General features: G+C 47.2%; 1 protein-coding gene across 1 annotated transcript; it reads right to left on the reverse strand.

Annotated features, from left to right (window-relative positions):
- Positions 1-721: 721 nt before the first annotated feature.
- Positions 722-25,178, reverse strand: ctsk (cathepsin K). The gene is made up of 8 exons (XM_056285958.1): positions 25,053-25,178; positions 22,882-23,008; positions 15,705-15,827; positions 10,571-10,723; positions 6,875-7,093; positions 3,833-3,998; positions 2,080-2,188; positions 722-1,838 (listed from the first exon to the last, which is right to left on the reverse strand). Exons 2-8 carry the CDS (start codon positions 23,005-23,007, stop codon positions 1,739-1,741), a joined length of 996 nt encoding a protein of 331 aa, XP_056141933.1. The 5' UTR covers position 23,008; positions 25,053-25,178; the 3' UTR covers positions 722-1,738.
- Positions 25,179-25,550: the final 372 nt, after the last annotated feature.

The following is a 25,550-nucleotide window of genomic DNA, read 5'->3' on the forward strand; positions in this document are numbered from 1 at the left end:
CAACGTTAACCAGTCGAGCGGTCGGCGATGTCGCCCGCGGTGTGGGCGATACGGGTTCGCGTCCCGGCTGCGGCAGTCCCTGTGGTTGCTCTCCCCCGAATTGGCTACATTGGTGTCAGATGTGGGATGGTGAGACCGTAAGGCCATCGGAAGCGTATGCGCCCAGAAGCGTGAAAGAGCTGATATGCTGAAGCGCGGGGACGCACTTCCCGAAGGAGGGGGTAGTGTAACATGCATGGATAAGTACACACGTTGGTCCTTGACTAACGGGTCGGACCCTTTAGTCGACTGGTTAACGTTGTCGCTTGCGGAGTGGGAGATATGGGTTCGTGTCCCGGCTGTGGCGATAGTCTCCCAGACTGCCCCCCGAATTCGCTACAACATGATCGACTTCACACCTGGCGGGTGTGTTGCTGAGGCCCAGAGGAGGTGCAGTGAGAAGTTGTTTGGATAAGCGGTTCTCGAAGGCCGCACCAGAGCCTTCAACGAAGGTAGTTATGAAACTTTGAATCGCTGTTTCTTCACTTCCCACACGAACAGCGCCACACTGCCGTTGCAACCCACGCTGTGGTCGGAGGGGGGATTGCAGCCGAACGGGCACTGCACTAGTCTTTAAAAAACACCAAACGCCTCGTGTAAACTGCTTGAGGTTTATCACTTGTTCCACCACCAATTTTGTTTTCCGTGTTTAAATATAAAACAACCAAATGACAACTTCAAATTCGAAATGAAACCTTTATTTCATAGAAAACATCAAGTCACTGTTTTCAAAAGTGCTGAACGGAGCATCAAAAACAAAGTCATCCTAGAATCAATATAATCACTGGTTAAACATGTAAAAGTCAAAAAAGGAAATTCTGCACTAACAAAACCAAGGAACTAATGCTGCCCAGCAATGGTCCCTGCCGTGCTGAATTCAGCCCATGTTAACTGTAAGGCTTGGACACAAATCAGTATCACAACCAGCTGAAAATGAGCCCAAGTCACCAGTGAAACATAGCAAGCCTGGTAATGCTAATTATCTGGTAATTCTAAAATGCTACGTTGGCCTGTTATTGTGTTGTGTAAGACATTTATATACTAACAACTGCTTTGGATGTTAAGACATGAAGGTGGTTTTCAAAACAGTTTTACTAGCCACTGTGGCCAGCTGCCAAATAAAAAATACTATCCTGATTGCATAGAAAGTTAATTTCCAGAAAGGGTCAAACTGTAGTGAAAATCTGGTGGTTTAGAGATAAAAGTTGTTCAAAGTGCTTAAAAGGATTCATGATGGTAACTCCAAAGTATTGATACTGTTAGGACGCTTGACTAAAAGACCAAACAAGTGACTGTTTCATCACTGGGAGAATTTCATTCCAAAACAATGCAAGTCCTTCTCCTGTTTGCCTGAGTTTCACTGACTAGTCCTAGCGTGATACAGAAATGATTCTATCCACTAGAACTATTTTAGCAACTGAAGTGTTTAGTCTGTTAGCAACTCAATAATACCCCACAGTAAGTTAATGTCAACATTCTTTGTCAGATATTGTTTTTAGGGTTGATATTTTGGAAGGAAACTCGTTTGATTTGTTCCTATAAGCAGCTTTTGTGCATTATATATGTGTGTGTGTGTGTGTGTGTGTGTGTGTGTGTGTTTGTGTGTGTTTTGATCTAGTGTCAAGATGTCCACGGATGGGCACCGAGGTCCTTCACATTTTCCCTTGTGCCCTGGAGCCTTGTGATGCGTCATTCTTGCTCACATGATGGGGTAGCTGGCGAGGTTGGCGATGCCGCAGAGGTTGCCATGGTTACGTGCCATCAGGATGTAGCCTTTGTTACCCCAGGTATCACTCCAGCTGTCAGGGGAAGACAAGAAAAGGTGAGAAGATGGGGAGAGGAGAAGAGAGACAGAAGGAGAGAGAGAAAGCAGGGGTTCAGTAGGACTAGAAGTCTAATGGTGTTTCAACTTATCATTTTGATAAAATATGACCGACAGCAAGCATCACGTCAACATTACAGGCATACGAATAGTCTTTTTGTCCCATTTTGGTCACCATACTGCTGTCAGACGCCAGCTAGACAACTGACATGTCCCACCTGTTCTTGACGATCCAGTATTTCTTGCCCTTGGAGGTCACTCCATAGCCCACTGCCAGCACGGCGTGATTTATGTCGTCCTTGTTACAGTTGCGGTCGTAGTAAATACCTGGACACACAACAGAGGAAGACACGGAGCTAAATCAAGGATAGTGAAAGATAGTTATGTCCTTTGACAAATAACCAACAAATGAATGCTCATTTTATCTTGTGTGCTTCATACATGGAGATCGTTAAATATGAGGATATTTGTGTGAAAGTCCACTGACTGTGTCAAACATCTATTTCTGTATCACCGCTTTGCCACATTTTAAATAAAGACAAGAGAGGTGAGCAGACTGAGAGGTGAGCAGACTGAGGGTGGCTTCAAAATTGAGATAAAATCCTGTTCATGATGGTTATAGTGTCTTTAAAGAGTTCAGAACTCATTGATATTGAACTGAAGTGCATAGTGGACAAGTAACAAGAAAACATCCTTTCTTTGGTTTGTGTTCCTTGTTGACCTTTATATATGAAGAAATACAAGCAAAACAAAATTACAACCAAAACACAAAGTCAAAATACTAGTTCGTCACACAACTGGCCAGGGCGCCCTAAGCAGTAAGAACTATACTTCCGTGTTTTGACAGCCACGGGGAGGTGGAGGAAGAAGCTGGGGATCGGGATGTGGACTGTGGTTGGGACCAAGTGGTAACGGCCAGAACCGGAAATTGGAGCCGAAGTGCCTTAAGCTGCAGTTCCAACCGAGCCACTAGGTGGCTGGCTCCAAAGAACTTCTGGTCCAATGTAAAGGCAATGAGAGAATTCCCAATGTTTACCTCAAAACACAAAGTCAATATTTTTTTTTCTCTAAGTAGTGGGGTCCCAGTTGCTAATTTTGAGTCTGGCACACAGTGGTTATCATGAAAATTAGTGTTCCTAAAGTTTTAAGGATTAAAAAAGTGGCATATTGAAGCATGTCTTCCTTGATTGACAGGTCTGTCAACATGTATGCCTCTGAGGTCTCAACCTCCCTTCTTCCACCCCGTTGCCCAAATTTGGACTTTCTGGCTCCAACAATTGACAAGATGGCGTTGAGCATAAAGCTAAACTCTAGGCATCAAAATGCCCCTTCAGAAACCAATGGGTGACATCACAGGTGCTGTGTCCATCTTTTTTATACAGTCTTTGGTTGGTACTTTGATAAGCCAAGGTTAAAATCCTGGCCACAGTCGTTTCTTCAAGGTCTCCCCGTCTGCTTTCCTGCAGTCTAACCTGATGAAAAGGACTTAAAACCCCAACGAGAGAGGACTACCCACCCTCCTTTAAAGATCCACTCCAATGATTTTAATTCTGTCACGCAAGTTTTATTGTGTGATATTAATGTTAGGAGAGTCATTTTTTTCAGCTTCAGAAGTATCATTAGACTTGTTTTAACTGTTTAAGCGCCCCCTCCCTGAACACAGACAACTCTCAGGAGCAACTGACAAGCTGATGATGACAATTCATTGACTGTCCAATCAAAGCTGATTAATAGATGATGTCATTTATTACCAGGAGCTGATTGGTTATCTGAGATGATTAAATTACACTGACAACCAGGAGAAGAGTTTCTCAAGGAGCTTTAGTCATATTGTCCCAACAACAGCAGTTCCAACATTTACAGTAACTTCATAATAGCAAACCTTTTTGTAAAAAATGCAAAGAGATTGTAAAACATGATTTTCACTGGACCGGATCTTTACAACATCAGAAACGTGGGTGTGTGACTGACCTCTCACGTAGAACTGGAAGCTGCTCTGCGTGGCGTCGATGCCCACAGAGACGGGTCCCGCTTTATACAGCGCCACCGCCAGTGCCCGCTCATCCCCCTCCGGGATCTCCTTGTATCCTTTGCACTGGGCAGCCATGCCTGAGGCGTTGTAGCGACACTGCTGATCCTGCAGGGGAGGGGTTTTAATGTGTCATGCACATTAAAACAACTAAGATTAAAACAATGCTTGTCTCAAATGCCTTCATTTAGATGGAAAAATCTCATCAAGCCATGTTTGGTGGAGCCACTTTTCTTCATAAACCATTTGTGACAGACAGGTTTGTCACAAGGTGCCTCTAAGGCCATGCACAAATGAGTCTATAAAGAAAAGAGGAGTGGTGCAGAAAGTGACAAAAAATACAATAGTATCTTTTTTCCTTTATATATAAGAAGCCAAAGGGGACCGGAGGGTGTGCTCCAATTATCAAGGCATCACACTGCTCAGCCTCCCTAGGAAAGTCTACTCTCGGGTGCTGGACAGGAGGCTCCAATCGATTGTCGAACCTCGGATCCAGGAGGAACAATGCGGATTCCGTCCTGGCCGTGGAACAACGGACCAACTCTTTACCCTTGCGGGAGTGCTGAGGGAGGCATGGGAGTTTGACCAGCCGGTCTACATATGTTTTGTGGACTTGAGGAAGGCTCACGACCGTGTACCTGGGGGGCACCCTGTGGGGGTACTGCGGGAGCATGGGGTACTGGGGCAGTTGCTACAAGCCATCCGGTGCTTGTATAACCAAAGTGAGAGCTGTGTCCGTATTCTCGGCACAAAGTCACGTTTTCGGTGGGTGTCGGGCTCCGCCAAGGTTGTCCCTTGTCTGTTTGTGATATTCATGGGCAGGATCTCAAGGCGCAGCCAAGGCGAGGAGTGTGTCCGTTTTGGGAACCTCAGAATTGCATCTCTGCTCTTGCAGATGATGTGGTTTTGCTGACTTCGTCCGAACGCGACCTCCAGCACGCACTGGGGCAGTTTGCCACTGAGTGTGAATGCACGTGATGTCTTTGAATTGATGTTGTCCCTGATGCTGATGTCTTTGGCCCGTTTGTAATTCTCATGTGCTTTTAGTGATTTCATATGTATTGTAATCAGGGCGTCCTTGTAAAAGGGAGCTGGCTCTCAATGAACCTCCCTGTTTGAATAAAGGAGACACACATACATACATACATACATACATACATACATACATACATACATACATACATACATACATACATACATACATACACACATACACACATACATACATGTAGATGTTTTTTTGCACTCTGTACTTGCAGAACCTTGTTGCTCCCGACTTCCTTTCTATACTTGACTTTCATAATTACATGTGGCGATACGCCCTTAAAAACGGTGTCACTGACATTTTGGCAAAAACAAAACAAAAAAGAAGAACAGAAACTTGAGCCCTGGGTCTAGCTTGGGGTACATTCATATCATCAGGTATTGTGATATGCTTTTGTAGGATAAAAAGGGATGAAGAACTTATTACTAACGAGCTGTTGCACTTCCCTCTCGCGTGTAGGAAATCAAGTTCAAGTGTGTTGACACCTGCAACATCCAAACTTCCTGTTTAAGATCACCGCTGCATCTTTTCAACACCCACTTCCCCTTAAACCCCTCAGTTTTTCGCTCTCTCTCCAGCTGAGCAGCATGTGACGGCGGTTAGGGTTTCAGTATGTGGGAGAGATCAGCGGGTTCTGCTGGCTCCAAAGACTGACTAGCCACAAAAAAACTACGCTGTCATCAAGTACACTTTTTCTGCTTACTAACGGTCACTATGCATTTTCTGGAAGCTGTGGCAAGAACGACGCCCATCACAAAGATATTAACACTGTTCTGAATTATTTCTGTGTGATGGGATCTGATTGAAATGTAGAAGCTGCTCCTGTACAGCCACAGGCCTCCGCCGAGGAGACCGGGAACCCGAGTTCCACGGGCTGCCCGATGGAAAGGACTCAGGCAGAAGCTGCTGAGGGGACGGAGACGTTCGGCGTTTCACATTCACCGTCCCTGCATATACTTTCCCAACAGACCTGGAAATCAAACCAAAAACTCCCCAGTCACCAGCCCCACATGGTTCTCTATTTTAGGTCAGGGTCAGGTTTTTGTGTGTCTTACACAAGAATGTCAGTGTGTGTGACATTCTTGTGTAAGAAGTGGGGTTGTTGTGAAGCGTCTGGTGTGTTGGTGTAGTGTTGTGTGTCTGTCACGTCTCACTTTCAACCTTCACCGCTGGCTAGCAGACATGCGAACAGGAGAGCCGAGCGCGTAAGTCTCTCCCTGCCAGCACAAAGCCTCTCCAACAGCAAGCCCTATGTAGCGCCTCCTCGTGGCCACACACGGTAGCTGGGTACACCTTGGACCCTGGCTAAACTACAAGGGACTCGGAGGAGGTCTGGCCGCTAGACGTCCGACACGCAGGCCCACCGGTGTGTGGATATTCCCTGATGCCCAGGAACCAGCCCCCAGCTATGGGTTAAATAGTGCCACCTAGTGGATACCTCGGGAGAGGAAGAGGCCACCGGAGTAAACCCCTACAGAAAATCAACGTCTACAGTGCTGTTGTGTTTTGTTCTAGTGTCGTGTTTGGCTGCCGCTTCTCCCTCTCGTAGCCCCCTCCCTTCCCATCCATCCCTGTATGTTTGTGTTATTTTTATCTGTTGTCTTGTTTCACCCCGTTTATTGTAAAGCGACGTTGAGTGTTAGAAAAGCACTATATACATTTGATTTATTATTATTAGTAGTAAGTTTTACTGAAAGTCTGCTGAATGTGCACAGGCTAGGAATTTTTCCAGGTAAAATGCTCAACATAAAGACTTAAACATAATGTTTTAAGCAGGAAGAGCCTATGAGTATCTAACAGTATCTACAGAAAAGAAGAGCCCGTACATACCGACAAACACCCAAATATCTGATTCATATGTTTTACCCACTACTAACTTCTGTGTACTTCCCTCTGTGAGGTACTGCCCTATCTGTAGCCCACATTTTAACCAAATTACCTCTCCAACATATGGGTAGGCCTCCTCAGAATCAATGCCTCCATTTTCCTCCACATAGTTGAAAGCGTTGGTCATGTAGCCGCCGCCACAGCCATTGTTTTCTGTGACGCAGTCCACCAGGTTCTGGGGACTGAGGTCCATCAGCTGTCCGGTCTTCTTGGCCAACTGGCCCTCCAGGGCCCCCGCTGAGCTGAAGGCCCAGCACGAACCACAGGATCCCTATGGACAGAGAGAGAGAGAGCATGAAATCCTTTAACGTTGCAGAAGTTGGCGTTTTCTACCGTCTGCCCACAAGGGGGCACCCTTTGACAATTTTGAGTTCAATCAGGCTAAAAAAAAGTCTAATTTTGTTTGTTAACTCAACTAATACTGGGCACTGAGCACCATTTTTCTAGTCATAACATAAATTTAAGCCACATAAGTGAATGAATTTATGCTTTGACTGGAAAACACTAAACTCCCTTTTCAAGTGAGAGCAAAACAACGTTGACCACAGCCTCCAACAGCGACATCTGCTGGCCAAATATTGCATTAAAACCGAAGACGATTTAATATTGCAAAAAGAGATTTTAAAAAACTTGACGAGACTACAGGTAAACTGAATTACAGGTTTACAAACCTTTTCTAAAATACGAGTCGTTTGTTTTGTTAAAATGACCACCGCAAGGTGTTCCTTCAGAAAACACAACACAACGACCCTGGGGGGAGGAAAATGCTTCTTGTTGTGTTTACTTGCAACGGAGCTGACGGGTGAGTTTGTACAAATCTCGATCCGTGCCTCCCAAAGGCTCCTGGGCAATGTGTATTAGGGGCCCTATGCCCAAGTCCAACCGGACACGGGAGACACAGCTGAGATGTGGAGAAACAAGCGCACATCTCACGGAATAAGCAATAAACAGGTGAACTCGTTTGTGGCAGCCATATCTGATATTGTGGATCGGCCGAACTAAATAGTCCCTAGGGGTGAATGTGTGTGTGCCGGCCCTGTGATGGACTGGCGGCCTGTCCGGGGTGTCTCCCCACTCGCCGCCCCGATGACTGCTGGGATAGGCTCCAGCATCCCCGTGACCCCGAGTAGGACAGGCGGTTTGGATAATGAATGGATGAGTCTAAATGTGTGGGGCACGGATGTTGTATTGTGAATTACGTGGTTACCTACATCCAAAACCACATCTCACGTGGTTTCAGATGTAGGTACAAATTATGAGACAAAACGAGAGTTTCTGGACGTTGATGCCGCTGTATAGAATCCCCATGTATACACCAAATGCAGTCCAAATGGTTATGGGGCACAGGCCCCACTGCATATTTAGGCTACGAGGAGCTGGAAAAGACCAATCCATCCCTTACGATGCAATAAACAAAGAACACAACATGCATTCTCCCTGTTGTTATGTTTTTAGTGGTACGTTTTTGGGGAATTTTTGGATGTGTATTTCTATCTTTTCTGTGGCACTGCTGTGGGCTGGGAGAAACGGCATTTGGTTTCTATTTGTGTGTGCAGTTACACAATGAAAATGACAATAGGGTAAATCTTGACTCTTGAATTCCATCCATTTTAATTTGGGTAGGTAGGGTTTTTTTTTTTTAACTGTGAAATTTTGGTGTTCATATCATTAATATGCACGGTTATTTTTCTTCAACGAATAATATTTCACTCTGTTGGCCATTAAAGTATTAGTATTTGAACCTAGTATTCGGCTCTAGTATCTGAACCCCTTAATACTGCAAGTCCATTCACTTTCTGTTTGCGGGTTTCTTCTTCTTTTAAGCACCGCCTGGTTCCGTGTGGAGAAACAGCTCATCGGTCTTCATCGGGAGGCAGTAAAACTTGTTTTCCTAACGCTCTAATCTCCTTAAAAAAACTCCATCTACAGCCTGCTAATGAAACCAGCTCACCAGGGGACAGTTTGGACAGATATGGTCGAGGCTTTAAGAGCTTAAATTTGTGACCCCCCCCCCCCCAAAAAAAATAACAAAAAATTATTTTGTGCTCCCACAGGAACTGGCAAAGCATCAAGGGTTTTTTTTGGAAAGCAACACCTCTAATCAATGCCTTGCATAATTCATGGGCAGCAGGGACCGCAGGGGAAGCTTTCCTGCAAGCTCAAGAAATCCCCCTTTCCTATCAGGAGCAAGGGCAACGCGCTTATCAGCCACTAGAGGGCAAAACACTCCACAACATCGAACCTGACACCCTCACATTCCTGATGTGAAATGGATGTATCATCCAGAAAAACCCTGAAACGAGTGAGCAGTCCTGCGTCTTGCTTAAAGACCCCCCAAAAAGGACACGTAAGTCCTCCAGACTATTAGCAGTGAGTGCTAATTAACAGGGTCCTAAAGTTCATTAGTAACGCGGCATTACAACGGGCTAATCCGCCTGCCAGCGGAAGCAGCTGTGTAGCGTATTTCTGTACCCGGTGTTGTGCTGAACTCAGTAGCCCTGTTTACATACATTAGGACTCACTCTCCAGTCTGCTCGACTAATGAGTAATTAATTACCTTTCATAATGAAAAACACACTTTGTTGTCAAAGCCAGTTGGCTTGAAAACAGGTTGTTTAGGTTCCCCCGGAAGGTTTCACTTGTTGCTCCTGGGAAAGGGGTAATGGGCGGGATGCCAGGAACTGGAGCCATAACAGCACGAAATTCTGACTGGCAGCAACAAAATAACCAGACAAATAAAGTTTGTTTCTTCAAATGACTTTTTTGACTTTGACCGCTTCAGACTGTGAGGTAGTGCAATCGTACCAACAAGTGCATTTTAGCTTGCTACCCACATCATGTTTTAAACTTCGGCGCTGGCTTTCCGGGGAGTTCGAGGAAACGGCAGCGGCTTACCTGCAAATCCATAAACACCGGGATGCTGCTGCTCGCCCCCCCCCCCCCCGCCCATCCACCACTGTACTGCTTGAAGGGCCAGGCTCAAGGTCGAGACTTTATCCTCTACCGACCCCAAAATAGTGAAATGGGCTCCCGTCTTCCATCAGACTCACTTGTCTCATGTAGGAAGGGCCTACAAACGTCTCTTCTTCCATGCCGACCTTCGTCCGTACGTGGTCTCTAAGAACGACTATTACAATAATTTGTGGTATTGTCAAGCTGATAAGTGTGCACCCCTTCTTCTATGACTCGTCACTGTTCGTGATCGACCTATTGTGTACTCACACACTGGGCTTTGACACGTCTGTCATACCGAACAATGCCCAGCTAATCCGTAATGGGAATCCTCTATTCCTCCCCTTACTGTTGGTGCTCTACCTTCTGTGCACTGTGCCATGTGCTGTTGGCCATGATACCGTTTCTGTTTTGTGCTCCATGAGGCCGGTCGGTGGCACGTGAGCATATCTGCTAATCTGCTCCCTCCCCCGAGTTGCTTCGGCTGAAAGCATCTGCTAAATGAGAACTGTAACTGCAGTTCCGGCTCCTTGTCGCCTTGTTAAATTCTTCATATGTTGTTTGAATGCTTAACCATGTTAAAATATAAAACTAGACCTGACTCCTGTCGTCCTTTGTGCTCTGTCGAGAAGCCAACATGTCAGTGTTGAGTTTATTCTCTACCAGTGTGAGCTGAAGACAGCACGGCGCTCAGTGCTGCTGAACTAGCTTGGTTTGTGGTTTCACAGCTTTTCTGCACCCGACCACAGGGTCTAGGGTTGGAGAGGTGAACCGAAAGAACCTTTGCCCCCCTGACCTGGTTCTTGACAGGCGTCACCATTCCCTTCTTGCGGTAGTCGATGGACTTGGGCAGCCTCTCCAGCGTGTCGTCGTGGGCCATGGTGAAGCGCCGGTCCCTGGAATCGGGCATCTGGAGACCAGTCATCTTCTCAACCACTTCTTCTGATGTCTGAATGGAGAGAGAGAGAATGAGAGATGGAGGGGAGAGAGAGAGAGAGAGAGAGAGAGAGAGAGAGAGAGAGAGAGAGAGAGAGAGAGAGATGGAGGAGAGAGAGAGATGAAGGAGAGAGAGGAGAGACAGAGAGAGATGGAGGAGAGAGCGAGCGAGCGAGAGAGAGAGAGAGAGAGAGAGAGAGAGAGAGAGAGAGAGAGAGAAGAGAGAGAGAGAGAGAGAGACAGAGGGGAGAGAGAGAGACGGAGGGGAGAGAGAGCAAGCGAGAGAGACAGACAGAGGGGGGAGAGAGAGACGGAGGGGAGAGAGAGACAGACAGAGGAGAGAGCGAGCGAGAGAGAGACGGAGGGAGAGAGAGAGAGAGAGAGAGAGAGAGAGAGAGAGAGAGAGAGAGAGAGAGAGAGAGAGAGAGATGGAGGAGAGACAGAGAGAGAGGTTAGAGTTCACCACTTCAAATGTTTTGCTGATGTTGCCGTGCAGAATGACTTCCGGTGTAAACAGGAAACCCTCTGCAGTGTTTCTGCTGTTTAACTAAATCTGGCAAATTTTCAATTGGCATTTTTTATTTTTCACACATTCTGAACAAAGATACATAATACTGATATCTATTACTATTCAATTATAATTATGTTATATATATTATTCCCATTATGCTCTATTATCAATTACTCCTAAAAGGAACTGTGTGACTACCGTTACACCCCGCACCTCCTCCCCATCACTCCCGTTCGTCACTATTTACTTATCCATCATCTGTCATGGTGCAGTACACTGAACAACGCAGGGTTGTTGTTTTAACTGTTTATCTATCGTCTCTGTATTTTCATCATTCCAGTGGGTATGCGAGTGGGGAGCCAGATGTGAGTATGTGTCCTGGTCGCTGCACTAGCGCCTCCTCTGGTTGGTCGGCCGCCTGTTCAGGGGGGGGGGACTGGGGGGGGGGTAGCGTGATCCTCCCACGCACTACGTCCCCCTGGTGAAACTCCTCACTGTCAGGTGAAAAGAAGCGGCTGGTGACTCCACATGTATGGGAAGGGGCATGTGGTAGTGAGCAGCCCTCCCCGGATCGGCAGAGGGGGTGGAGCAGAGACCGGGACGGCTCGGAAGGGTGGGGTAATTGGCCGGGTACCATTGGGGAGAAATAGGGGCGAAAAAGCCACGAAAAAAAAAAGAATCAACGAAACTTTATCTGAGCACAACAGATCATAAGCCAAACGATAGCACGGGGTCAAAGGTCAGAGCCCCAGGACCCTGACAACAGATGCAACAACAAACTAAAGATGAAGATGGAAAAATGCTCAGGTAAGAAACAAGAGAGTTAACAGCTGAGGAGAGAGAGACAAAAGGATTTATTTGTAGACTGAGGATGAGCGTGTTGGAGTCGGTGGAGACGAGGTGAAGACGAGGTGGAGACGAGGTGGAGAAGAGGTGAAGACGAGGTGAAGACGAGGTGGAGACGAGGTGGAGAAGAGGTGGAGAAGAGGTGAAGACGAGGTGGAGAAAAGGTGAAGACGAGGTGGAGACGAGGTGAAAACGAGGTGAAGACGAGATGAAGATGAGGTGGAGACGAGGTGAGGGAGATGAAAACGAGGTGGAGACGAGATGAAGATGAGGTGGAGACGAGGTGAGGGAGATGAAGACGAGGTGGAGACAAGGTGGAGATGAGATGAAGACGAGGTTCAGACGAGGTGAGGGAGATGTGAGTCAGGATGGAGGAGAGCGTTTCTCTCAGAGGATCTGTTTACTGTAAACGTATAAATACAACATTCAAAAGGGAGGAAGACGGAGGACTATTGAGTTACAAGAGTCCTGGAAAACCATCGCAGGGTATGTCATGCCCAAAACTGTTATCTTCCAACTATTGATTTGATATCTGTTACCCGTTCACTGCCCGTCAGAGTCACAGATGGCTGGAGCCTTTCCCAGCATGCACCTGGGGGAGGCAGGGAGACGCCGCAGGGCGCTAAGTGACACTCCATCACTTACAAAGTCTCCTCTCATACCTTTAATTCAAAGTCTCCAACATGGAAGTGGTTGGAGGTTGGGGGGGGACACCTGAAAGCACCGAAACAAGTAGTCCACTAACCGATGAGTCCGTCCACACAACATGAACAGGGGAAATAACCACCGGCTGCAGCCCGAACAGCCGAGCTCCTCCAAGAAACCCCAAAGACCACGAGGAGGAGCGGCAGAAACCAGACCGAGGGGCCCGGCTCACACCCAGCACCCGCTTATAAACCATCCGTCAGATAAAAAGAAAGAGGAACAATGACAGAGAAGAGGATGAAGGCTAAAAAAAGAAGTCCGAACCAGAGAAGAGGATGAGGGACGGGGATGTGAGAGGAAGGAGAAGTAAGAAGATGAGGAGAGAGCGGGTTTATATAAGAGAAGGATTTAGGACCTGCCGGATAAGGACTGTAAGACCATATGAGTGATGAGAAAAGTTCTTAACTCTCAGCGTTTTAATGACTCGTGTCTTTAAAAACGTGGCGACAAGAATTATCAACCAAAGCATTTGGGGGAAATCAAACTGTCAGACCTGCACGCCTCCAAAATGTCTTAATGCCCTGGTGACTAAAGGGCTTCATCACAAGAAAGTCTTTTTTTGGGGGGGGGGGGATTTTCTCCCCCTTTTCCTTCCCAATTGTACCTGGCCAATTACCCCACTCTTCCGAGCCATACGGGCCGCTGCTCCACCCCCTCTGCTGATCCGGGGAGGGCTGCATACTACCACATGCCTCCTCCGATACATGTGGAGTCGCCAGCCGCTTCTTTTCACCTGACAGTGAGGAGTTTCACCAGGGGGATGTAGCACGTGGGAGGACCATGCTATTCCCCCCCAGTTCCCCCTCCCCCCGAACAGGCGCCCTGACCAACCAGAGGAGGCGCGAGTGCGGCAATCAGGACACATATCCACACCCGGCCTCCCACCCATAGACAAGGCCAATTGTGACTGTAGGGATGCCTGACCAAGCTGGAGGTAACGCGGGGATTCGAACCGGCGATCCCTGTGCTGGTAGGCAACAGAATAGACCGCTACACTACCCGGATTCCCTAAAGTCTTTTTAAATATTTTTTCCTTTCACCTAAACACTCCTCATCTCCTCCATCCATCCTCATTTCCTGACCACCTGTTCCATTAAGGGAAGTGTTCATTAACAGTAACCAGCACCCTCGACCCCCATCACCAGCAAATAGGCCTGACCCACTGACGAGTCACACCTCCAACAGGAAACCCCCTTTTGTTGTTCTATGTGTCACGGGTCTGGCCGTCTATCCACGTTTAGATACTTTACAGGCAGCTTGTGCTTCCTCTTTCCTCTCAGCTCTAACCGGCCCGCGAGCCGTCCGTCGTGACACATATTCCACGACAGCTGATTTCGTGGTCGATCGGCTCCTCGTTTGGCCTCCGCAGGCTGAAGTGGTCGAGTGCTTTAGCAAACACACAGCTGGCTGCCGTCTGCGGCTGCTAAGCCCCGGCCGGCTCCGCCCCCAGCTCTCAAATATAAAGGATCACGAGCACTTAGCGGTGCTTTTTCGTGGATTTATTTATTTATTTGCCCCACTGACCCCAAAATATGGCGTTGTCTGGCAGACACGCGTGACCTGGCCGGCGGGCAGACGGGAGTTAAACTGAGCGAAAGGGTGTCAGACACACCGGCCCAAGGCGGAGGACGGGAACGGGACATAAGAGACGTGTTTACGCGGTGAGATGCTGGAGGCTGCACAGAGGATGCTTGGGTGGGGAAATGGTCAGTCGAGTCAGCTGGAAGCTTCTGTGAATCACATTTAAGACGCGACCCAGCCTGCCTGAAGTGTTGTGCGAGGAAGGAAGACAACAAGCCCAAAAAGAGTGCTTACTTCTGTGCTTTCTTCTGTATGAACAGAATTAACACACATATTATCAAAGCTTCAAAGGTGAATTTTATGCCCTGAACTTGACTTTATACTTCAAAAAAGTAAGTAAAAAATAAAATAAGATAGGAATAATAGCTACAATAAAACAGATGTGTGTGTGTATATACTGTATGTATAAGCCCAACAAGCTGTGGCGCTAGCCACTTACAGCTTATGTTAAGTTTGTAAGTCAGTACGCTACGACTCGGGATCACAACTAATGTGAGTCCGTGTGGCGGTCCCTGATGCCCGGCACTGCGTGGCAGAGACTGTCAGACTTGGTCTGGCATCACCTTTGACCTTCCCATGGTGCAGCAGATTGGGACTCTGATGCTGTTTCTGAAACATACATAGAGTACCAACACACATACAGTATCTAATGTGGGCCCGGGTTCAAATAGCATGGTTGGGTAAGCACATCTGGGTGCTAATAGCATCTGCTAATGTTTTTATGCCAATTTTAGTGTCCATCCATCCATCCATCCATCCATCCATCCATCCATCCATCCATCCATCCATCCATTATCCAAACCGTTTATCCTGCTCTCAGGGTTGCGGGGATGCTGGAGCCTATCCCAGCAGTCATTGGGCAGCAGGCGGGGAGACACGCTGGACAGGCCGCCAGTCCATCACAGGACCAACCCACATTCACACCGAGGGACAATTTAGTACGGTCGATTCACCTGGACTACCTCGGGGCTTGAACCCAGGACCTTCTTGCTGCAAGGTGACCGCGCTAACCACTGCGCCACCGTGCCGCCCTAATTTCAGTGTTTTGAATCGTAAAAAAAACTTGATGGAAATGGAAAATATTGCATACAATCCCCCAAATTTTGAATGAAAGCTTTTGTGTTTGGGAACAGCTGCCTGATCAGCTGTTTCTGGATCTGAGCTGGTCCACTTCCCTCACTGTTGTTGAAGTGTGGACATAATGACGTATGGCATGTAGGCCTACTTTCAGGGTTTCATTCACTCAAACAGAGCCTGATGGAAATGCATCTTGATTTGTGTTATCTATTTTGTGACATCTGTTTGTGATGTGATGGCTGGCACGCTGAACCCAGACTTGGCGTCTACTCACCATGTCTCCCAGGTGGTTCATGCCCAGCTCGTAGGAGTGCATGCCCAGCGCCGCTTCCTGGTTGTGGGCCTCAATCATGAGCATGTTCTTCTCCCAGATGGCTCTCCGGATCCCCTCCTCATCCTGAGACGTGGCAAGAAATGGTACAAAAGCACTCAGTGAAGGTGAACAGGTGTCACACTGTGAGATCTGCAGACAGCCGAGACAGCTTTAACATCATGTGTCGAGTTTGATGCTGCCGTTTTTCAGAAATAAGCCTCTAATTTGCTTTCTAGTAAAATCACATTAGCAGAAATAACATTTTTCCTGGTTATCACCAGCCAGGCAAGGTGCAAAATCAACTTCAATGTATGTGAATTTTTCTCTTAAAATCCTGGCATCCATTTGGTCTTGATGAGAAATATGATAATAAATCACTTGTTGATTAAATCCCTTTTTTTCTCCTTTAAAGGATTACAATAATGACCTTCTGTGATGGCACATCAATCACTATGCAGACAGTTGTCATGCTACTCTCACCTTGGTTGCCTATAAATTACCATGCGGGTGTCTCCATTTTACAACAAACAGTCTAGTGGGAACATTTTCTGTTTGTACATTTTTTTGGGGGGTTTTTTGTGTGTGTACCTTTTGCCCTATGGAGCATCTTTCATGATTAAAATCTTTTTTGCAGCGGCATTGTGTGGATATTCCCTTACATTATATGATCAGTGTGTGGGTTGCTTTTGTTTTTTCTTATCGAATCTTCTTGAAACCTTTGCATCTGAGCAGCAGTATTATGGATTACTGCACATATATCCAGTGGCAACAGGCCATACTTGAAATTTACATGGTGTTACATATGGCTGACACACGGACGTTCCCAACATACACGAATTAGCGGCTTCAACATAGGAAAGGAAATCTACAGCCACAGCGCTAGTAGAGCCCCCTAAAGTAAAAGTACTACTACTACTACTACTTTCGCTGCTCCCCTTAGGGGTCGCCACAACGGATCATCTGTTTCCATCTCTTCCTGTCCTCTGTATCTTCCTCTGTCACACCAGCCCCCTGCATGTCCTCCCCCACCACATCCATAAACCTCCTCTTTGGCCTTCCTCTTTGCCTCTTCCCTGGCAGCTCCATATTCAGCATCCTTCTCCCAACATACCCAGCATCTCTCCTCCACATATGTCCAAACCATCTCAATCTGGCCTCTCTTGCTTGTCTCCAAACCGTCCAACCTGAGCTGCCCCTCTAATATACTCGTTCCTAATCCTGTCCTTCTTCATCACTCCCAATGAAAATCTTAGCATCTTCACCTCTTCACAATGTCATCTGCAAACATCATAGTCCACGGAGACTCCTACCTGATCTCGTCTATCAACTTGTCCACCACCACTGCAGACAAGAAGGGGCTCAGAGCCGATCCTTGATGTAATCCCACCTCCACCTTGAACCCATCTGTCATTCCAACCTTAAAGTAAAACTGCACGTTTTTCTTTTTCCTAGTCTACAATCCTCTCAGCAGGTCCTCTACGCTGCATTCCCACAGTTGGTCATCCCTGCATTGACCTCTGCTAGCTGATGAGTAGCCACAGCAGTTGCCATCTGGATCATCAGTGGTGTTACTTCACCCCTTGGTGCTGGCATGGTTGTGTTACATTACGCTATGATGGGGTGTACGCAGGACACTTTGAAAGTAGGAGGATTGGTCGTGGGTAATGGGCGGGGACAAGTTCTGCTTTTGTTTTGACATCTTTACCCCTGTTTCGCCTGCATTTGCGGTGGAACTGACGAAGATGAAGGAGTGACGAAGAAGTGACATCATGCTCATTTAAGAACAAGATGCGTTTCCCTTTGTATTGCTGGCCTACCTCACTCCCGAACATAACTACGACGATGACCTCCCATCTGGAGATCCAGTCCACTAATGAAATATGCAAATGAGGGAGGCAAACTTGGACTCTGCAGCAGAAATATCAGCTCAAGGAGAGTGTCAGAATTAGCAATATCGCTCATGGAATGATGATTCAGGCGGGGGAGCGGGGGGGAGTGGGGGGGAGCGCTCTACAGTGTGTTGTGCTGACCTACACGAGGGAGTGCTGACCTCTGACTGCATGCCAAACTTACCAACTAAACGAGCAAACAACACTTGAAAAAACATTCATGTTTATTCATACGGATGTGCTCGAGAGGCATGCACAGACAGACTCGTAGGTATGAGCACACAGACAACGCCCACACAAGTTCATGCATGTAACGCACACACTCACACGGAAACATCCACAATACGGAAAAAAAAAGCCTTGTGCACACAGTCACACAAACACAAACACACAGGCATATGCACAACAGTCCAGACACACACAAGCATCCATCTGCAAACACATAAACACACACACACACACACAAAGGGGAAGTCACACACAGTTGCGTACAAGCGCACACTCCCGTGTTCCCAGCTGTGCAGCAGTGACCTCTAGCCTGAGGTGTGGACAAGGAAGCAGAGGCACAGATGCTCGGCTACAGTGCAGGAAAGCGGCGCTGTGCTCGGCTCCACTTTAATCTCCACTTAACTTGGTACACTTAATACCGGCTCTCAGGCCGTTTCTCAAGTCATCCGTCCACCCTTTATCCGAACCGCTTATCCTGCTCTCAGGGTCGCGGGGGATGCCGGAGCCTAGTCCAGCAGTCATTGGGCGGCAGGCGGGGAGACACCCTGGACAGGCCGCCAGGTCATCACAGGGCCGGCACACACACATACACACACATTCATACCGAGGGACAATTCAGTACGGCCAATTCACCTGACCTACATGTCTTTGGACTGTGGGAGGAAACCGGAGCCCCCGGAGGAAACCCACACAGACACGGGGAGAACATGCAAACTGAAGTCACGTTCGACAAAATAACACTAAAAATGGTTGTGCTCCACAATCAAATATTCACTGCTTGACATTCGCAAAGCTTTGACAGTAACAAAGTGAAAACAAAGCATTGAGGGGGGTTTGTTTTTTATTCCGTTGCTGAGTTCCTGAGTCTGCTAGAGTGTCTGGACCTACAAGAACCCGTTGATGTCCCCACACACCACCGAGGGCACATACTTGATCTGGTCATCACCAACTCTGCCCCCATCAGCAACCTTCAGGTCAAGGACTTTGGTGTCTCTGACCACAAGGCAGTCTTAACTGATCTGACCCCCCCCCCTCCCCCCCGACTAAAGCGATCCCCTCAAACCACAACAAACTATCTGAACCTTTCCAGTCTGGTTTCAGGCCTACTCGCAGCACTGAGACAGCCCTCCTCAGGGTCACCAATGACCTTCTGCTGGCGGCTGATAATGGCTCCCCCTCCATCCTAATCCTCAGCTCAGCGCCTGACACCACAGACCATCCCATCATCCTCAAATACCTCTGGGACTACATCGGGCTCACCGAAGTAGCCCTCGGCGGGCTCAGCTCATATCTAACCAACAGGGCTGACTTCGTCTCCCTAGGGGCATCTGGATCGTCTCTGGAATGCCCTCCCGGACCACCTAACGGCTCCTCAGACTCTGACCTCCTTTAAAACAGGCCTCCAGACACTTTTATTCAGAGAAGCTTTAATTCAGCCGAGTAGCAATTTTGCTGTTAAATGTTTTTATTATTTTAATGCACTGCCAAGCACTTTGAGAGGGTCTTTGATGATGAGAGGTGCTATACAAATAACATTATTATTGTCTGTCATCACAAGTGCAACTGCAGTGTAAAACTGTAGTTGCGAATTCAAACAAGGGTGGCGCTCCTGTGTTAAGTTATGGCATGACATTTTCGAAAGGGAGATCTCATATCCACTCAGCATAAAAAACAAAAATTAACAAGATCTGTTTGAACCCCCCCCCAACAAAAAAAAAAACCTGAGTCCTCTGTTTTCCTTCCTGTTCCCCTTCTCTTTCTCTCCGCCGGTTTCATTTTTACTCCAGGGCCAAAATACAGCAAGTCATAACCTTATTTCTAGTGGTTTTGACTCCCATCCTGGGAGCCAAGTGTGTGTCCCGCTCACCTCCACTCAAATCTCGTCAGTTTTCTCCACCTACTCACTGCTTTCCTTCGTACACCACAACCGAGGCAGGTGGATTGCCACCACAACTGAAGCGGATGGATTGCCACCACAACCGAGGCGGGTGGATTGTCACCACAACTGAGGCGGGTGGATTGCCACCACAACTGAGGCGGGTGGATTGCCACCGAAACCCAGGTGGGTGGATTGCCACAACAACTGAGGCGGGTGGATTGTCACCACAACTGAGGCGGGTGGATTGCCACCACAACTGAGGCGGGTGGATTGCCACCACAACTTAGGTTGGTGGATTGCCACCACAACCGAGGTGGGTGGATTCTCACCACAACCGAGGTGGGTGGATTGCCACCACAACCCAGGTGGGTGGATTGCCACCACAACCGAGGTGGGTGGATTGTCACCACAACCGAGGCGGGTGGATTGCCACCACAACCCAGGTGGGTGGATTGCCACAACAACCGAGGCGGGTGGATTGTCACCACAACTGAGGCGGGTGGATTGCCACCACAACTGAGGCGGGTGGATTGCCACCACAACTGAGGTGGGTGGATTGCCACCACAACCGAGGTGGGTGGATTGTCACCACAACCGAGGTGGGTGGATTGCCACCACAACCGAGGCGGGTGGATTGCCACCACAACCGAGGTTGGTGGATTGCCACCACAACCGAGGCGGGTGGATTGTCACCACAACTGAGGCGGGTGGATTGCCACCACAACCGAGGCGGGTGGATTGCCACCACAACCGAGGTTGGTGGATTGCCACCACAACCGAGGCACGTGGATTGCCACCACAACTGAGGCGGGTGGATTGCCACCACAACCGAGGCGGGTGGATTGCCACCACAACCGAGGCGGGTGGATTGCCACCACAACCCAGGTGGGTGGATTGCCACCACAACCGAGGCGGGTGGATTGCCACCACAACCGAGGCGGGTGGATTGCCACCACAACCCAGGTGGGTGGATTGCCAAATGATCGATTAAAAACAGGTGACACAGTAAAATTAAGGGGACGGTCTAGTCCTCACTGCAAATAAAGAGCCAAGAACATGTGTCTGTCTGGTTACTGACTGAAAAGCACACCTTCTGAGACATTTGTTGTAAGTGGGGAAGTAGCGCCGCATGGAAACCCTATATTTCAAATAGACCTATTTTGATCATTTTAATAGTTTTGATGTTTTTCAGTAACCTTAAAATCTGTACCGTATCTATCTAGGAGGACAACTCGTTTTTTATTCTCACAAAAAAAAAAAAAAAACTTCACGGTGCTTCATTCTGGTCTCTTTAAAGGAGGTTTACACACCTGCAGTGTTTAAACCTCTGCAGCTCAATGAGAAAATCAATTGGACTTCCTCCTCCCTGTTCACTCCCCCAAAAAAACCCCTCTACCTAATTGGTGTCTCTAGAAACTGGCCGATGGAGAGATTTAAGAAAGTAAGTGTTAAATCAACTGACTGATAGAATGAGTCAGATACAGACACACAGACGGCGAGTTAAACAGACTGGCGGTGGATAATCATTCACAAAAGCAGGAGGGGAATGCAGATGCATGTCAACCTACACATGTACATACATAGATACTGTATATACAAATCTACTACTACTTTCACTGCTCCCCTTAGGGGTCGCCACATCGGATCACCTGTTTCCATCTCTTCCTGTCCTCTACATCTTCCTCTGTCACACCAGCCACCTGCATGTCCTCCCTCACCACATCCATAAACCTCCTCTTCTCCTCTTCCCTGGCAGCTCCATATTCAGCATCCTTCTCCCAATATACCCAGCATCTCTCCTCTACACATGTCCAAACCAGCTCAGTCTTGCCTCTCTTGCTTTGTCTCTAAACCGTCCAACCTGAGCAGTCCCTCTAATATACTCGTTCCTAATCCTGTCCTTCTTCGTCACTCTCAGTGAAAATCTTAGCATCTTCAACTCTGCCACCTCCACCTCCACCTCCTGTCTTTTCATCAGTGCCACTGTCTCCAAACCATATAACATAGCTGGTCTCACAGCCTTGTAAACCTTCCCTTTAACTCTTGCTGGTACCCTTCTGTCACAAATCACTCCTGACACTCTTCTCCACCCACTCCACCCTGCCTGCACTCTCTTCTTCACCTCTCTTCCGCACTCCCCGTTACTTGGACAGTTGACCCCAAGTATCTAAACTCATCCATCTTCTTCACCTCTACTCCTTGCATCCTCACCATTCCACTGTCCTCCCTCTCATTCACACATACTATGTAATCCATCTTGCTCCTACTGACTTTCATTCCTCTTCTCTCCAGTGCATTCCTCCACCTCTCCAGGCTCTCCTCAACCTGCAGTCTACTCTCGCTACAGATGACAATAATGTATATACACAGATAAATAAAAGCATATATTTAAACATAAATAGCTACATAAACACATAATGGATAATGCCCATACATGCCTTCCTACCTAGACCATATATAAATACATACTTAACATGCATACATATACTGTACATATTTAACCACTCAAAGACTTTGTCCATATCTGTGTACCCATGTCTCCCATGTCCCACTTAATGTCATGTAGTATGTATATTTGTGCTCTGATGTGTAAGTATATGGCTCAGAGGTATGGACTCGAGTCACGTTACTTGGACCCGAGTCAGACTCAAGTCACAAATTTGATGATTTTAGACTTGACAAAACAAAGACCTGAAACATGACTTTGACAACAATGACTCATGACTTGACTTAGACTTGAGCCTTTTGACTTGAAGGACTTGATACCATCTCCAAGCCCAAAGATAAAATGCTTTTATAAAGGGAGCAGCCAGTCAACTCTTCATTTCTATAATTACAGATCGACTTTGCATCAATTTGTAATAAACACAAATTTTAAAAAACATTTATGATTTGCATAAATTATGTATACTACATATTGCTCCGTTGTTAAAATTTTGAAATGGCATTAAATTTGATGAGGAGTGCAAAATGACTTGTTTAAGACTTGAAACTCAAAGTTTGGGACTTGAGACAAGTGCCAAGACTCACTTGTAACTTGGAAAACAATGACTTGGTCCCACCGGGATGTATATATGCTTATGTAAATGTGTATGAGGTAAACTACCTATGTACAAACACACACTAAGACACAGACACTAACCAGTCCATTGTATTCCCTCCTGTGTGTGACCTTCCACTGTTCCCAGTGGGCGTCCAGAGTGGCCTCATCCAGAGGATGGCCCAGAGCCGAAGTCAGCAGCAGCAGCACACAAGCACACAGAAACATTCTGAAAAATCAGCAACAGGGATTAAACTTAAAGTACATAGCAATATGTGGGCTTTACAGGTACATCAGAGTTATAGTGACATTTGTGTTATTTTTTTTTTACTGTCAAGTCAATTCTATTTGTGTAGCCCAATATCACAAATTATAGATTTGCTTCAAGGGGCTTTACAGCAACACAACATCCTGTCCTTAGACCCTCACATCGGATAAGGAACAACTCCCTAACATTTTTTTAAAAAAAGAACAGGGAGAAGAAATAGGAGGAAACCTCAGGGAGCGCAACAGAGGAGGGATCTCTCTCCCAAGATGGACAACGCGCAATGGATGTTGTGTTTACACAATTTACACAATACAACATTGAAAGAGGATAACAGAATTATAATGGATTTATAAAATGTATGAAGAATATGATGAGCAGTGTCCAGATGCCACCAGAACAACCCAAGAAGTTTTTTCGGTTGTTCTGGTGGCATCTGGACACTGCTTGGCATTCTGGACATCATTTTGGTTTCTTATTGCCATTGTCAGGACGCCAACGTGTCTCAGTATAAACTACGACTCGAACGCTGAAGCCCTCCAACCAAGGACGTTTTAGTCAGAGGCGAAGCTTCTGAACAGGCAAGCCGGGCAACTGCTTGGAGCCCCAGGCAGTAGGGGCCCCCGAGGACTGACAGAATTTACTCCAAAGCAGTGACCGCAACCCCCCCCCCCCGCCTTAAACAACCAATGGACGATTTGCAATGACATGACATCACGATAGGAAACCTCCCTTGTAAGGGCCCCATGTCATTCGCGTTCGCCTGCGCTCTTCGAAAGTGAAAGTTACTCCCAGCGTCCACGCCATATATTTTTTGGAGATATATATTTTGTCATATGTTCATACTGTTTTTATTTTGAGTTATTTACTGTGTTTTATTGTTCTATATATGTCTATTGTGCCAATTTATTTATTTTCTTTTGATGTGAGCGACAGCATTTGCACTAGCCTTATAGTGTGACAATGTTCAGGTTTTTATTGTTCTTTATATTTCGAAAGTTACATTATGTGCATATTTTGAATTAAAAAAAAGGTTTATATTTTGTATATTTTTTTGTTGGTGTCAGATTATTTATTAAATACTGGCGATGAACGCTGGTTGGGGGGGGGCCCTCCTGAGAATTTTTGCCGAGGGCCCCAACAGACCCTAGCATCGCCACTGGTTACAGTACACCCATGCCCCCAACCCGCTTCGAGTTGATTCCTGTTGTTTACTTAATTCTCTTTATTGCCGACAAGAACGGCCCTAACCCGCGCATGCGCAACAGCAGCCGGCGGCACCCGGGCACAGGTAATACGACACCTCCCGACACCGGCGTCAGCGGTCCGTTCAACACCTTCGCAGGCGAACGCTCATCCGCTCATCCCTCCTCTTCATTAAGCTGCTTTCGTTTGTCTTTAACGTTGTCTTGCTGGGTACCGGCCCCAACGAAACCCCTTCTGACCAAACACGCGAGTGCACGCGGTCCACCCTCGGCTGCCCGGCTTGGCGCCGAGTTTTGCGGCGAGCACGTAACTTTATTCCCGGGCGACTCCAAAACCGTGTGACGTTCAGCTTCCCCCATGGCCGCGGTCCGTCTACTGGGAGTCCCGCATCTAAGTTTCCCCTAATGGCTGCGACCTGCGCAACCATGTCGGTCCTCTTTTTTTTCCCCCGAGGCAAATCTACGAGGCCTTGGTTTCTACTTTGACAGTTATAACGTGTCGTTATAAGCGTCATCCACGAAGCTTCGCGTTGGCTGCATAGCGACACGTCTTCTGTCCGCGGCCCCTCGGCTGAGCGCCTCTGCGAAGCCCCTCGGGACCGTTAAAGCGACTCGTTGGTCCTCCCTCGTGACTACAAAATCAACATAATCCAAATCCCATTACGGCTAATTTACCCGCTTCGCCCACCAAAACCCCCCGAATGAACACACTGCCGCCTTTTTAAGGGGGGCGATTACAAACTGAAACCAACCGTCGCTGCTGGTTAAAGACGGCTGGTACTGGTGCAGTAAAACTAGCTTACCTGGCAAGTTGAGTCGTCTGAAGTGAACTTCTGTGATGGAGGAGCCGCTGGTGGACTTTATATTGGCTGCGGATTGAGGAAGTGGGAAGAAAAGAGCTGCTCCAGGTTTTTTTTTTTTTGGTTGGTTTTTTTGTGGGAGGGATGGGGGGTGGGGGTTTACATCTGGATTCTCTCAAATACCAAAAACCACAAAACCAGATTAGCACGTGTCAGAATTCTGCACATTCTCGTGAGTTGTTTGATCAAGCACGATGCGCGTGAACTTTGACTTTAATTATAATCATTAATGATTATTCTCATTATATTATCATTGTTATCGTCATCATTAAAGCCATCAGATTCTGCTCAGACACTGACCCTTAGCTTGTTTTGTTCTTAACCATGTAAGGCGGTGACTGGATAACAGAACTACAGAATCTCACCCCCATACATACACAGGCACGGCTTTGAATTATGAATTTATCATTTACTTATTTTTCACCAAAATACACTCGCTGA

Source organism: Lampris incognitus, chromosome 9 (genome assembly GCF_029633865.1).
Source record: "Lampris incognitus isolate fLamInc1 chromosome 9, fLamInc1.hap2, whole genome shotgun sequence".
Classification (NCBI taxonomy): domain Eukaryota; kingdom Metazoa; phylum Chordata; class Actinopteri; order Lampriformes; family Lampridae; genus Lampris; species Lampris incognitus.